This window comes from Octodon degus, unplaced genomic scaffold, assembly GCF_000260255.1.
Source record: "Octodon degus isolate 3935 unplaced genomic scaffold, OctDeg1.0 scaffold00024, whole genome shotgun sequence".
NCBI lineage: Eukaryota > Metazoa > Chordata > Mammalia > Rodentia > Octodontidae > Octodon > Octodon degus.
Genome location: NW_004524600.1, coordinates 12,496,209 through 12,508,179, shown reverse-complemented (window position 1 = coordinate 12,508,179; position 11,971 = coordinate 12,496,209). Strand labels below are relative to the sequence as shown.

The 11,971-nt window shown below is 48.5% G+C and overlaps 1 protein-coding gene across 1 annotated transcript in view; it reads right to left on the bottom strand.

Moving 5' to 3' along the window:
- The window catches only part of Ect2l (epithelial cell transforming 2 like), a 110,950-nt gene that overhangs the window by 30,861 nt on the left and 68,118 nt on the right, over positions 1-11,971 (bottom strand). Inside the window, exons 12-18 of the mRNA XM_004628582.2 lie at positions 11,339-11,461; positions 5,992-6,078; positions 3,573-3,787; positions 2,584-2,731; positions 1,704-1,777; positions 1,450-1,606; positions 753-818 (exon numbers count right to left, since the gene is read on the bottom strand). Coding sequence (XP_004628639.1) covers positions 753-818; positions 1,450-1,606; positions 1,704-1,777; positions 2,584-2,731; positions 3,573-3,787; positions 5,992-6,078; positions 11,339-11,461 — 870 coding nt within the window. The remainder of the gene's footprint in view (positions 1-752; positions 819-1,449; positions 1,607-1,703; positions 1,778-2,583; positions 2,732-3,572; positions 3,788-5,991; positions 6,079-11,338; positions 11,462-11,971) is intronic.

Here is an 11,971-nt window from a genome sequence, read left to right as displayed (position 1 = left end):
GGGATCAAACCCCAGCCCCTGCGCCTGCTTGCAGGCACTTGAATCTGCTGAGCTATTTGGCCAGCCCTGACGATTAAAATTAAAACAACTCCATCTTGCTTCCCCAATTGGACCAAATTAAAATAACATTTAAAATGAACTGATATACTTGCTAGTGTCCCTTCCTCTTGGATTGAGTGCCAGATACCAGAAGACGAGCCACAGCTCCCAGGATGAAGGCTTTGGAGACAGGCGAGGAGGGGCAGGAGGCTGTGGACACCAGGGAAGGAGTGGCCCACAGCTTCCCAAGCAAAGTAATGACTGACTACAATTTATAAAGGATGATTGTCTGGTGGAGTAGAATTGGAAGGCAATTTCAAGACAAGGAAGAGTATGAGCACAGAACAGATGAAGACAGGCCACACTGCCAGGGGATGGGGAGGGGATCTGGGGAGTGCGACAGGTAGTAGGAAGGCCGAGAGGACCCGCTGAGACCCCAGAGTGACAGATCGCTAATGGACAGTGTAGAGTCTGCACCCGGCACCGTGGGAATCCATGCCCCCCAACAGAGCTCGTTGTGAAGTGGGGCCTATAGTACACGTGCCCCTCTCCAGCCCGCTTGCAGCCATGAACAGAATGTGAGAGATTCCGGCTCCCGGGCAGTGGCGAACACTGCTCCTAGACGGCTGTGCTGGGGTCTGCACAGCTTCTTTTGCCAATGATGAGGTTCTGTTGACAAGTGCAAGGCAGAGCGAGTGCGTCAGAGTACATACGGGGCACCCGCGGATGAGTCTCTGTATGTGTGACAGCTGCTCTTTCATGTGGACATTTTCCTTTATCTAGAAAAGAAATTGATTTTAGGCAAACTAAAATTGTGATGTTTGTGTGTATAAAAGAAAGTGATTAAAATATTGTATGGCTTACAGTGCACTACGTTACTGTGAGAAAAACCTCACTTTTCCATTCCTATTGCTTTAAAACAGACTCAGGTACCAAGACTAGTCAAAAGCATCTTCCAGGTACATTCAGCCCAGACAAATATACACACTGTACAATCACAGTATTTTCAGAATGAGACTACTGTACTCCAACATGTTGAAGTCTTTGAGAGACTATTATTACTCTACTTACAGAGGCAGAAAGCTGATACCTTAGTGCTTTCAGACGCTGAGGATTGTGTATTTGTGTTGTTTCTGTTATTTAGAAAAATCAATCCAATTTTCAAATTTATGTTCATGAAAGTGTTATCGTAACTGTACAGCCGAGAACATTCTGCTTCATGTTGCTCAATTTGGGCTAGAATAGACGCCCTAATGTACAAAGTCACTGAGCACTCACGTAGCACTACAAGAACGAAAGGCTGGAGTAAGAGCGTCACTAACCACAAGAACACTGAGGATCTTCGAGGGAAGAGTGCCACGAAAGCCCTGCAGCAGGTTGGAAGCACACAGATGCTTCTCGGCCACCAACCTGATCTAGGTAAGCTTTGTAGTCTTTGATCTGGTCAATCGCAGCAGTCAGCACCCCGCGGCCGGCGTGTTCTGCAGGAGTGTGCAGCCTCAGCGCATAGAGCAGACTCACATACTCTTCAAATCTCCGGGACGGGCACAGCAGCAGCTCTGGCAGGCTGCAGGGGCGCAGAGAGGGGCGCCCTGGGCTCTGGCTGAAGGTAGAGGACACAGCCCTGTGCTAAGAGCCCCCCTGTTCTCTCCCTCAGAACTCACCTCAGCATGCTGGTGGCGATCGTCTTGTCACACCCCTGCAAGAATGCTCGGAATGCTGGTGTCCTTTCTCGGCACTGAAAGGTGAGGGTGGCCTGGTCAAAGCTCAGCTCTGTGAGACAGATGGAGAGGCCCCTGCTCCCCGAGTGAGCGAGGATGTCTGCAGCTCTTGAAAGGGCAGCATCTCTCTCTAACCCAATTACCAAGAGAACTATTGGTATCTCCTGGTATACTAAGTAAGATGTATTAAGTGTAACACAGGCCAAGCCTTACCACTGAACTTAGTAGAGACAGAGTAACCAACAGATGGTGCAATCAGGAGGGCCTGATTTAGAACTGGAATAAATTGAGTATGTTATCTTGTAAAGTTATGCAACTTCTCTAAGCCTCAGCTTTCCCATCTTTAAAATGGATATCAGCTAGGCATGGTGACACACGCCTATACTCCCAACACTTGGGAGGCTTTCAAGGCCAACCTGAACTACAGCTCAAGTGACTTCATCTTGCAGGGCATGGCCCTGCCCTGCTGGCTGGTCAGTGGCCCACTTTTACATCCCTCCAGGAGATGCATTTGAGACAAGTTGTCCAAAGAGCTGAATTGCTATGCAAGTGTTGACATTCTCCTGTCCCAGGGCCACAGAGGAGCTGGGAAGGCGGGAACCTGGCAATGCACGTGAGGATTCCTTCTGCCCAGCAACCAGGCCCTGGGCACTGCTCTGTGCCAAGCACTGTGCTCGCTCCATCCTAGGGAGCTCCCGGTGCAAGGAGGACACCTGGACAGAAAGAGCAGAGGAGCAGCCCGGCCTGTCCACTCTGGTCCTCGGGGCTGCACAGTGCAGGCTCAGACCTAATGCAAGCATGGATGGCAACTCCGATCATTTACCTTCTCGATAGTTCTCAGAACAACAGGATAATTGTTGAAGAAGTTGGTGTATATATTCAACTGGCTCCCAAACTTCATAAATATGTCCCCCACACAGTGGGCTGGGCCCCATTCCTGTAGTCTCTCTCCCAGGTTATCCAATAACTGCCTGCAATCAGAAAAACAAACAAACAAACAAACAACAAAAACCAAACAAACAAAACATACCATGTGTAGGAACCGAACCCATAAGAGCCTACGGACTTGAACACAATTCATCATCCTAGTGTAGCCTTTGGCGACCTCGTCTTTCCCAGTCCTTACTTGGTTTTGAGCAAGAATTTTTTCCTTAAAACAGCACCATGCGATCTGATGGGGCAGGGGGAGCTGGGAGGTACGGGAGGAAGGGGGCTGTGAGAAAGCCCCTGCCCCTTCCCCTAATCCCTTAAATCCACCCAATCATCCTGTCCCATCCCTGGAGAAGGAGAGCTGACATGCTGCAACCTTTCTGCTGTTTTGAGGCTTTCTCCCTCCAGGCCGCTATCGCAGCCTTGATTAACGGAAGGGGCCTCTCCACCTCCTGACTTGTAAAGTGTGGACCCACAGTTGGGACCTGGCCCCAGAGTACCAGAGGGGCTGTCTGTCCAGGAGGTCAGGAGCGCGTTGTTGCAGCCTCAGCTTTGGGCCCTGAGCAGAACATCCTAGCACCATATTCCTTTCCCACTACGCAGCTAAACGCAGCTGACCAAGAGCGAAGCCACAGCTGTCCTTCTCTGATGATTGCTGAGCTCCTTTCTGGCGCACAGCTGTGGCCTGTGATGGGGTGGTGGCCCAGAACTCAACACAGCTGTGCAGTAGGGCGCGACTCACTGAGAAGCCTCTATCCTCTGAGAGGATGGGGTCCCTAAGAGGGGCAGAGAGTGGCAGAGCCTCCCTTCTGCTTCAGACAAAATAGCTCCTCCCACCACCCAGATCCCATTGTTAAAAAGTACATGGCGCAGTTCGTTGACCTGTTCAGATTTAAGATCCGCAGAATATCAGCGAAGATGATCTGGATGTTCGCGGCGCTCAGGATCGCCCTGTTGGCCGCCAGCGCCGCGCTCAGGGGCGCCGCGTACGCGTCCCGCACCGCCGCCAGCAGCCGCACGTACTTCCGCTCGCTCCGCAGGAGCTCCCTGGCCACCGCGCTCCGCTGCTCCCCGGAGCCCCGCTGCAGCTGCCGCTCCTGCAGAGAAGCGTGGGAGCCCGCGGCGGAGCACCGCGACCCCAGCCCTCCCGCAACGGGCTCCAGCCCTCGGGCTGACCCAGGACCAGGGACACTGGGCCGCATTCCTCCCACCGGGAAGGCGGGGGCACAGCGGGTCCGTCGAGAGACCCGTGCCTCGAGTGGCCAGGGCAAGGGCAGGGTGAGTGGCTGGGTTTGTGGCTGAGGCAGGACAGATTCTGACTGGATGGCCACCAGCTGCAACGGATGCAACTGAGACCGAAGCTACACTCGCGATGTCCCTGCGACCGACGGGCAGCGCCTCCTGCTGAGGAAAGACGAGCCCGCGGTCCAGCACGCCGTTCTCACGCGCACGGACAAGCCTCGTTAGAAGAACGGCGGGGTGCGGCGCAGCCTGCGCCCCATGGCCAGGCCTCCATCCCCCGCTGCCCCAAGGCATTACCATACGCAGAGAAACTGCACTGCGCGCAGGAGTTTGTAAAGGAAATCAGCACCGGTGTGCTTTGACATCAGATGGAGAGCAAGGGCGAAGCCCGCCTGCTGCGTGAGCTGCGCATGCTCACTGGGCGCTCTGGGGTTTAAATGTCTAAATCTCAGTGTTTTAACAAAACGCAGCAGTTTAAAAACCTTTGTGTGGCTTGTTCTTTTGGAGCATTTTAATGTTTTAAATGTATCGTTGTAAAACCAAGGACGATTTTATAACATTTACATAGTTCTTATCTGTAGGACAATGTCTTTAAGTAAGAATAAATTACTTTTGTTTTTGTTTTGTACCAGCAGGGATGGGGATCGAATTGAGGACTTTACGCTTGCCAGGCAGGTGCTTATACTGCTGAGCTATCTCCCTAGCAAGAATAAATTATTCGAAACACAAATACCAGTTTATTATTTATGATTTAAATAAACTTGTTTAAAATACAGTATGACATGAAGTGAGATGCTACGTGATTGTCACCCAGTTGTGTCAACCATGAATTCATGACCTTAAATTAAAATATAGAAACTAAGGGAAAAATGAGAAAACTAGCTCTTTTGGAAATACTATAAATGCACTGCTCTTGACTATTTAGGGTCCATCTTTCAGACATATCATTTGTATATGTCGATTTAAGCACATCTCAGCAGTTAAAATATACATCTGTGGCCTGGCATGGTGGTGCACACCTGTAATCCCAGCACTCTGGAGGCTGAGGCAAGAGGACCGCTGCAAGTTCAAGGCCAACCTGGGCTACATGGGGAGTTCAATGCCAGTCTGAACTACATAGTGAGTTTTGTGTGTGTGTGTTTTTCCCTCTCCCAGTTGTTATACCTCAGGAGAACCTTTTAATTTGCCTCCCTCTATTTCTTCGTCTGTAGAATGTAGCTAGGGAGCTCTACTGGAAGACAGACCGGCATGAGAATGACGTGTGACAAGTGCTGTGCGTATGTGTTGACAAATACAAAGCCCCTCCCCCTGCCCCATGGAGTCTGAGAGTCTCTGTCAGACTGGAATGGCCTCCCCCACCCCAAGCAAGCTCCTCCCTGAGCTGCCTTTCTGCTTACAATGACAGATTTCTCAGCCTCGTGCTGTTGAGAGGCAGCTCTGGATGCCAGGCGGTTAGTTGGCGGATCAGCTAGAACCATCAGCCTTTGTCATTTCTTTTCTTTCTTTCTTTTTTTTTTTTAAATGTATCTGGTACAGGGTCTCACTATGCAGCTCGGACTCCTAGTGATCCTCCTGTTTTCAGCCTCCCCAGCACTAGGATCACAGTCATGCACCACCACACCTGGTCTCAGTGGCTGGCTCAGCGCGCCCGTTGGTGGGACCGGCACAGCATGTGGTGCCGGGGATCGAGCCCCAGTCCCTGCGTGTGCCTAAGCAAGTGCTTAGGCTGCTGAGCTATCTCACTGGCCCTGCATCATTTCTTTAAATAATGTCCTAGTATGGGACAATCGTGGACTTACACACAAACTGGTTTTTCTCCCCAGATGTCACATCTCCATCTTTTTAACTCAGCTTCTTTTAACCCTCCTCTTATTCAAGAGAGAGAGAAAAAAATAATAATAATAATCAACCCGCTGAATTCCCCTCAGTTATTTTTAGGGTTTTCTTGTCTCGGAGGGAAATTTTCAAGGAAATCACAGAACTAACCAAAAACAAACTGAAGCCCCATTGTTAAGCCAAAACAAAGGGAGGATTTGTAACCACGTAGTAGCTGGCTTACCAGCACAGCCAGCCTCTCTGTGTGAACCTCATGTGCACTCAGGCTTGACTTGGTTTCCTGAGAATCATCTGGTATCACATTTCTTTTCTAAAGATGAAAAAGAAAAGAAGACACTATAAAATTCACCTCATATGTTCTTTCCAGGCTTGTCTATTTTCACGTGTAAATATAGTTTGTTCCTTTGCCTCGTGAATTACCCTTGCTGTGGTCTCCCTATAAATTAGCACATTAAAAATAAAATCCTTCCCGGGTAAACCCAAGACATTTGCAGGAAGATGGCTGCACCTTGAGGTGACACTGTTAGGTGAAGTAAATCGGACTCACAAGCTGAACTGTCATGTGACTTCTTTTGTATGAGAACCCCCATATATAAGTAAAAGGCAGAATAAAGAATAAATAGACAACAACAACAAAAAAATTCCCTCTCCAACTCTGGGTACCAGCATTTTCGGATGCCAGCTCTAGCAGGGGAACAGCGGCCCTGTACTTTGGTTGGGAGCTAACAGCGAAAATGGTCACTCCCACTGCCCTTCCTAATAAAGATAGAATTATCTGTGGTAACCCCCAGATGTGCAGAGAGAGAATGGAAGAAAACCGTCCACTGATAACCGAGACTCCTTTTACCTTCCTCCAGCCAAAATCAATTTGTACTTTGTAGCTGTTGGGTTCCTTATGGCATCTGGAGGCCCAGTCTCAGGCAGCTCCCAGAATCTTTCACCATTTCTCTGGACCCCTGAGGGTGCCTGTCCCATGCCCTGGCATATACATTTATATTTGTGCCTAGGGGGGAAAATTCTACCTTAAATTTTGACAAAATTATTCAGTTTCTCTTCAGGTGGGTCACTTTTCTTTTTAAACTAAGTAACAGTCTGATTATTTATAGGAGAGAAAGGATCACTTCACCAAGCCATGGAGACATCAGCAGTTGTTCACCAGCAAGGGACTACAGATGTAAGATGAAAGCCAGACCCCACTGCCCAGGGCAAGATGAGGATTAGGATAATCAAAACCTTGCAGGGTTGGATCCCCAGCATGCCCTGCAAGCCCTACCCCCGGGGCATGCTGGGAAAGCTACTGAGACTGGGTGTAGTGGCACGCACCTGTAATCCCAGCTCTTGGGAGGCTGAAAACAGGAGGATCACTACTATGTACAATGAAAAAAAAACCCAAATAAACAAAACCTGCAGAGTTTCCCACGGATCTCTCAGGTGAGGACACCACCTTAATGGGAGATGCCACCTGCCATGGTTTGTAACTCTTAGGTTCCTCAAAGGCCATGTGTTAGAAACCCATCCCCAGGTTGAGTCCCTGCTGGGAGGTAATGGAATCCTTCCGAGGTGGGGCTCACAGCCGGAAGTGAGGTCACTGGGGGTGTGTCCCGACTTGAAGGGCTTACAGGACCCTGGTCTCTTTCTCGCTTCACTTCCCAGCCTCCAGGGTGTCAGCAGTCCCTTCTGCATCGTCCTGGCTCAGAAACAATCAGGCACTGAACCTGCTAAAACTGTGAGCCGAAGTAACCTTTTCCTCTGCTAAATCTGTTTCCTCAGATATTTTTGTTTCTCAGCAATAGAAAGCTGTTTAGCACATAACCTACTACAGGACCCCACCTGAGCCCTGCCAGGTCAATGTTCAGGTGCTGGCCACCGCTCACCACAAGCCTGTGTGCTCTGTCTCTGAATCAGTGGCAGCTGCTGTTCAAAGCATAAATTCTTCTTTGGGGACAAGAAATTGGTTTGACACAGTAATTTTATTGGAACTTTAAAAATGGAGACTTCTCTATATTATACATTGTTGACAATTGTTAGGATTTTGAAAGCCTATTTTTATTTATTTATTTATTTGGTACCAGGGATTGCACTCAGGACCCTGCATTTGCCAGGGTCATTATTTGAGATTTGTGGACTTAGGCCTTCCTGGTCTTCAGGGTGTATGAGAAACAAGCTCACAGGGCTGGGCATTGGTCACAAGGCAGGAATTGTCCCCTAGGATGGACCCAGGCAGGCACTACGTATTCTAGAGTTGCCCTAGCCTTGGCTGATGCTGTCCCCAGAAGATGCTGGGGACAGGGGCCAGTATGGTGATGAAAATGAGCAGATGACAGGTGGAACTCACAAGTGACAATGACCCTGGCTGTGACCCATCATCATCCGCTCACAGCATGGGTGGGGGAGATACTGTAGGCACCCAAAACCTTGACACAGCAAGGTGATAGCTGCCTGAGAGGATATATATATTTTATATTTATAGTCATGGATTTGATGGACAAGCCTGCTAAACAAACCCCTGAGGGGAAGATCTCAAGAACAATCTTCTCCAAGAAGTTATTATTTCCACTCCCCTGATGGTAGATTGGTCTTCTCTTTTGAGAAAATATCCACAGTTTTAAAAATAAACCTCAAGATGAGGATAAAGTCAGCTTCTCTATTTTTGTACTTTATTTTTTGGTCTTTTTGAGACAGGGTTTTGCCATGCAGTTCAGGCTGACCTTAAACTCAGTTTTTAGCCCAGGTTGGCTTTGAACTCACATCAATCCTCCTGCCTCAGCCTCAGAGAGCTGGGATTACATGTGTGCGCCTTCACATCTATCCTCTTTTTTTTTTTTTTCCTAATTCAACACCTATGTTTGAATTGTGGTTCTACCTCTGAAGAGTCCCTAAATTTTTGTGGGCTTCATTAACATGCTATTAGGTATTCAATAATAAGCAAATAAGAATTTAATACATTGTATTTCTAAATTGATGTCTTTAAAAAATAATCAAGCGAGCTGCTAGGTATAAGGGAATCACACATTTCCGTAGTTGTATTTGAGGCAGGTGATATAAGAGCAAAAGGCTAACTTTATCAGTGAAGCAACTGTAAGCCCAAATTCGTGCCTTCTTTTATGAACAAGATTAGATGCTTAAATCAACAGCATTTTTGCAAGACCAGATTTCAGCGTGGAATTTTTTTTTTTTTTTTTTTTTTTTTTCAGAAGGAATCTAAGAAAGTCAAAGCAATCTGGGTATAGTAGTGGGGGCCTTGAATCCTAGCCTTGAACTCAAGGTGGCTGAGGCAGGAGGATTGTTGCGAGTTCAAGGCCAGATTAGGCTACACAGTAGGTTCAAAGCCAGCCTGGGCTACATAGCAGACACTGTTTAAAGAGAAGGGGAAGCAGGAGGGGATGGGAGGAGAGGGAGAGGGAGAGGGAGAGGGAGAGGGACAGAGACAGACAGAGACAGAGGGACACAGACAGAGAGACAAACAGAGACAGAGACAGAGACAGACAGACAGACAGAGATAGAGACAGATAGGCAGACAGACAGACAGAACCAAGAATGCAGAGGAAATGTTCCTTGTGGCCGTTCCTTTACATGTCAGAGATTCAGAAAATGGCTCTCCCCAAGACTTGGGTCTTTAAAATGTGAAAGGAACGATTCAGAGGAGAAAACACATTGTCCCTGGTGTCTTCTTCTAGTTTCTTGCTTCACTGAAGGGTGCATCCAAGGCTGAGTTGAAGGCTGGAGGGGGGACAGCTTCCTCCCTAGGAATGGATGTGTCTCAAAGGGCTCAGTGACATTTCTGGGGGCCAAGATCCCCTAGATGTGGTCAGGATGGGGAAGAGGCTGGTAGTGCATGGGGTGCTTGTATGTGGCTCATTCCTGTTCGTGAATGGAGAGAGAAGGGGAGAGATCAGAGGCCTGGGTGCTCTTCTGTGAAGGTGGAAGGATGGCTAGAATGGGTGAGTGCCTCTGGGGAGAAAAAGCCCCCAGAACATCAGAGATAACAGGCAAAAGAAGTAGTTTCCGAAAGGCAGAAAACAGAATCTGAATGAAATGCTGGCGTCACCATCCCCACCTAGCGCATGCATCCTATCGCCCAGCATGCATCACTCCACATCACCCTCTATGCAGGGGTCTCTGCCACCCTCAGGCAGGGGCAATGTCCTGCTTAGCTGTCTGCTCCTAGTGTGCAGCATAGGCCCTTGGCCCTGGCCAACTCCTAAAAATGTTGGGGAGCTGAATTGGAAAGGTGGATGTTCTGCTCTGCTTGAGTATTTCCTGAAAAGATAGACCTAGGAGAGGGGCGGCCCGAAGCAGGGCTCCAAGCTACACAGGCCTTAGGGCCCAGGGTGATTCTGATGACTCCTTTCAGGGAGATGCTGGGTGTTGGGAAGACCCAGGAGGAAGGAGGCTTCCAACTGTAGACTTTCGTTTTCAGAGCTGTTTGGCTCTGAGAGGTCCTGAACCATGTTGTCCTTGTCTGCCTCGTCCTTCATGCACCATTCTCAGTGGCAACACTAACAGATCCTTCTGACTTATCAGGTTGAGATGACAACAGGTGATCTCCCTGCTTGTTAACTCATAAGCCTGCTTTACAGTCTAAGTGGTGAGCTTGCATCAGGGGCATGAGGTGTCCCAACCTTTGGGACACCAAAGATAGGCAACTTTTCTATGGGAGGCTGAAAACAGGAGGATCACTACGAGTCTGATCTATGACCCATGTAGTAAGATCCTGTAGACCCTGTACTAAATACAGTGAAAAAAAAAGAGAAAAAGAAAAAGAAAAACCTGCAGAGTTTCCTATGGATATCTGCGGTGAGGACACCACCCTAACAGGATGCCACTTGCCATGGTTTGTAATTCTTGTGTTCCTCAAAGGCCATGTGTTAGAGCATAAAATGGTTCCAAGTGACCCTTTCCTCTGTGTGGAAATCAGCTCTGTGAGTGACAGTGCAATTCTCAGTGCTTCCTGAATCCTGATTATCTCACATAACCCAAGAATGCGGCGGGGCTGCGGCATAGAGCACGCGCGACATGGCTCCCTTCTGACTGAAGGACCAGCATCAACCCCACTTTTTTTCCTTTTATAGATGTGAATGTCACTTAAGGAAAAATAATCTATTCTTAGTTTCACCAAAAAGAAAAATGAAAAGAAGGAGGGAAGAAGAGAGAGGAGAGAGAGAATGAAAGGAAGAAAGAGAAAGGAAGGAAGGAAAGAGAAAAAAAGGAAAGGGTAGGGGGAGAGGGAAAGAAAATGAAAAGTGTCCTAGACTACAAACATTTTTAAAAAATCAAATTATCTCAGAACTCAACTGAGAAAAGGCAAGCCTTAGGCCTTAGTACAAATTTCCATCTCTTCCTGGAGACTAAGCAGTGTTATTCAGGCCAATGAGGTGCTGCTTATGTTCTGAAAAGGCTTAATTGTTCCCCATGTAACCACAAAACACCCGCCCTTGAAAATGCAGCTGTTAGGAGACAGGACGGGCGGAGAGCCCTCCAGGTAAAGCTGCCCTGGGGATTTGCGCATTTCTTCACCCACATGCCTGCTCCACAGAGACCGAGGCACAAAGACACAGCAGCAACTTTACCTTCCTGAACAAACCGAGAGTTCCTTTCGGGTCACCTTGTGTCGGAAGAGCATTCCCTTCACAATACTGGCTCTTTTTACTTTTCTTCAGCAGAAAATCTGACAAGAACTCCAGAGGTTTGTCCTGAAAAATGACACATACACACCCCTAAGAAAACAACGTAAAACATTCATCTGGAATACAGGTCACCAAAAGAACAGCAGAAAAGAATGTATTTCTGGAGCATTATTCCACTTTCTGCCTCATTAATTTGTATGTCCAGAAAGCAAAGCGACGGTTCCTCCGCTGCCAGGGGAATTTGCGGGTGAATCCCGTATTCTGGTCACCATGGAAACGCTTGGCTGTCAGGGTCTCCTCACAATCCACCTAGGACACCAAGTGTGTGGGAGGGTCCCCGGAGATCTTTAGACCCAAGGTATCCTGAAGAAACCCCTGGCCCAGTGAGGAAGGAGCACAGGGCAGCTCTTGCTGGCCCTGGGCCCTGGGTGAGGGACCCTACGGGGGATTGCTGAGGTGACCTGAGGCTCCCGGTTTGCTTCCCTCTTGGATTTGAGCCCAAGTCCCCTGAGGCCTGGATCTTCCAACCCCAAATGCCTTGAGCCAGACTGTGGTGTTTTTAGGCCTCGGGGTTGT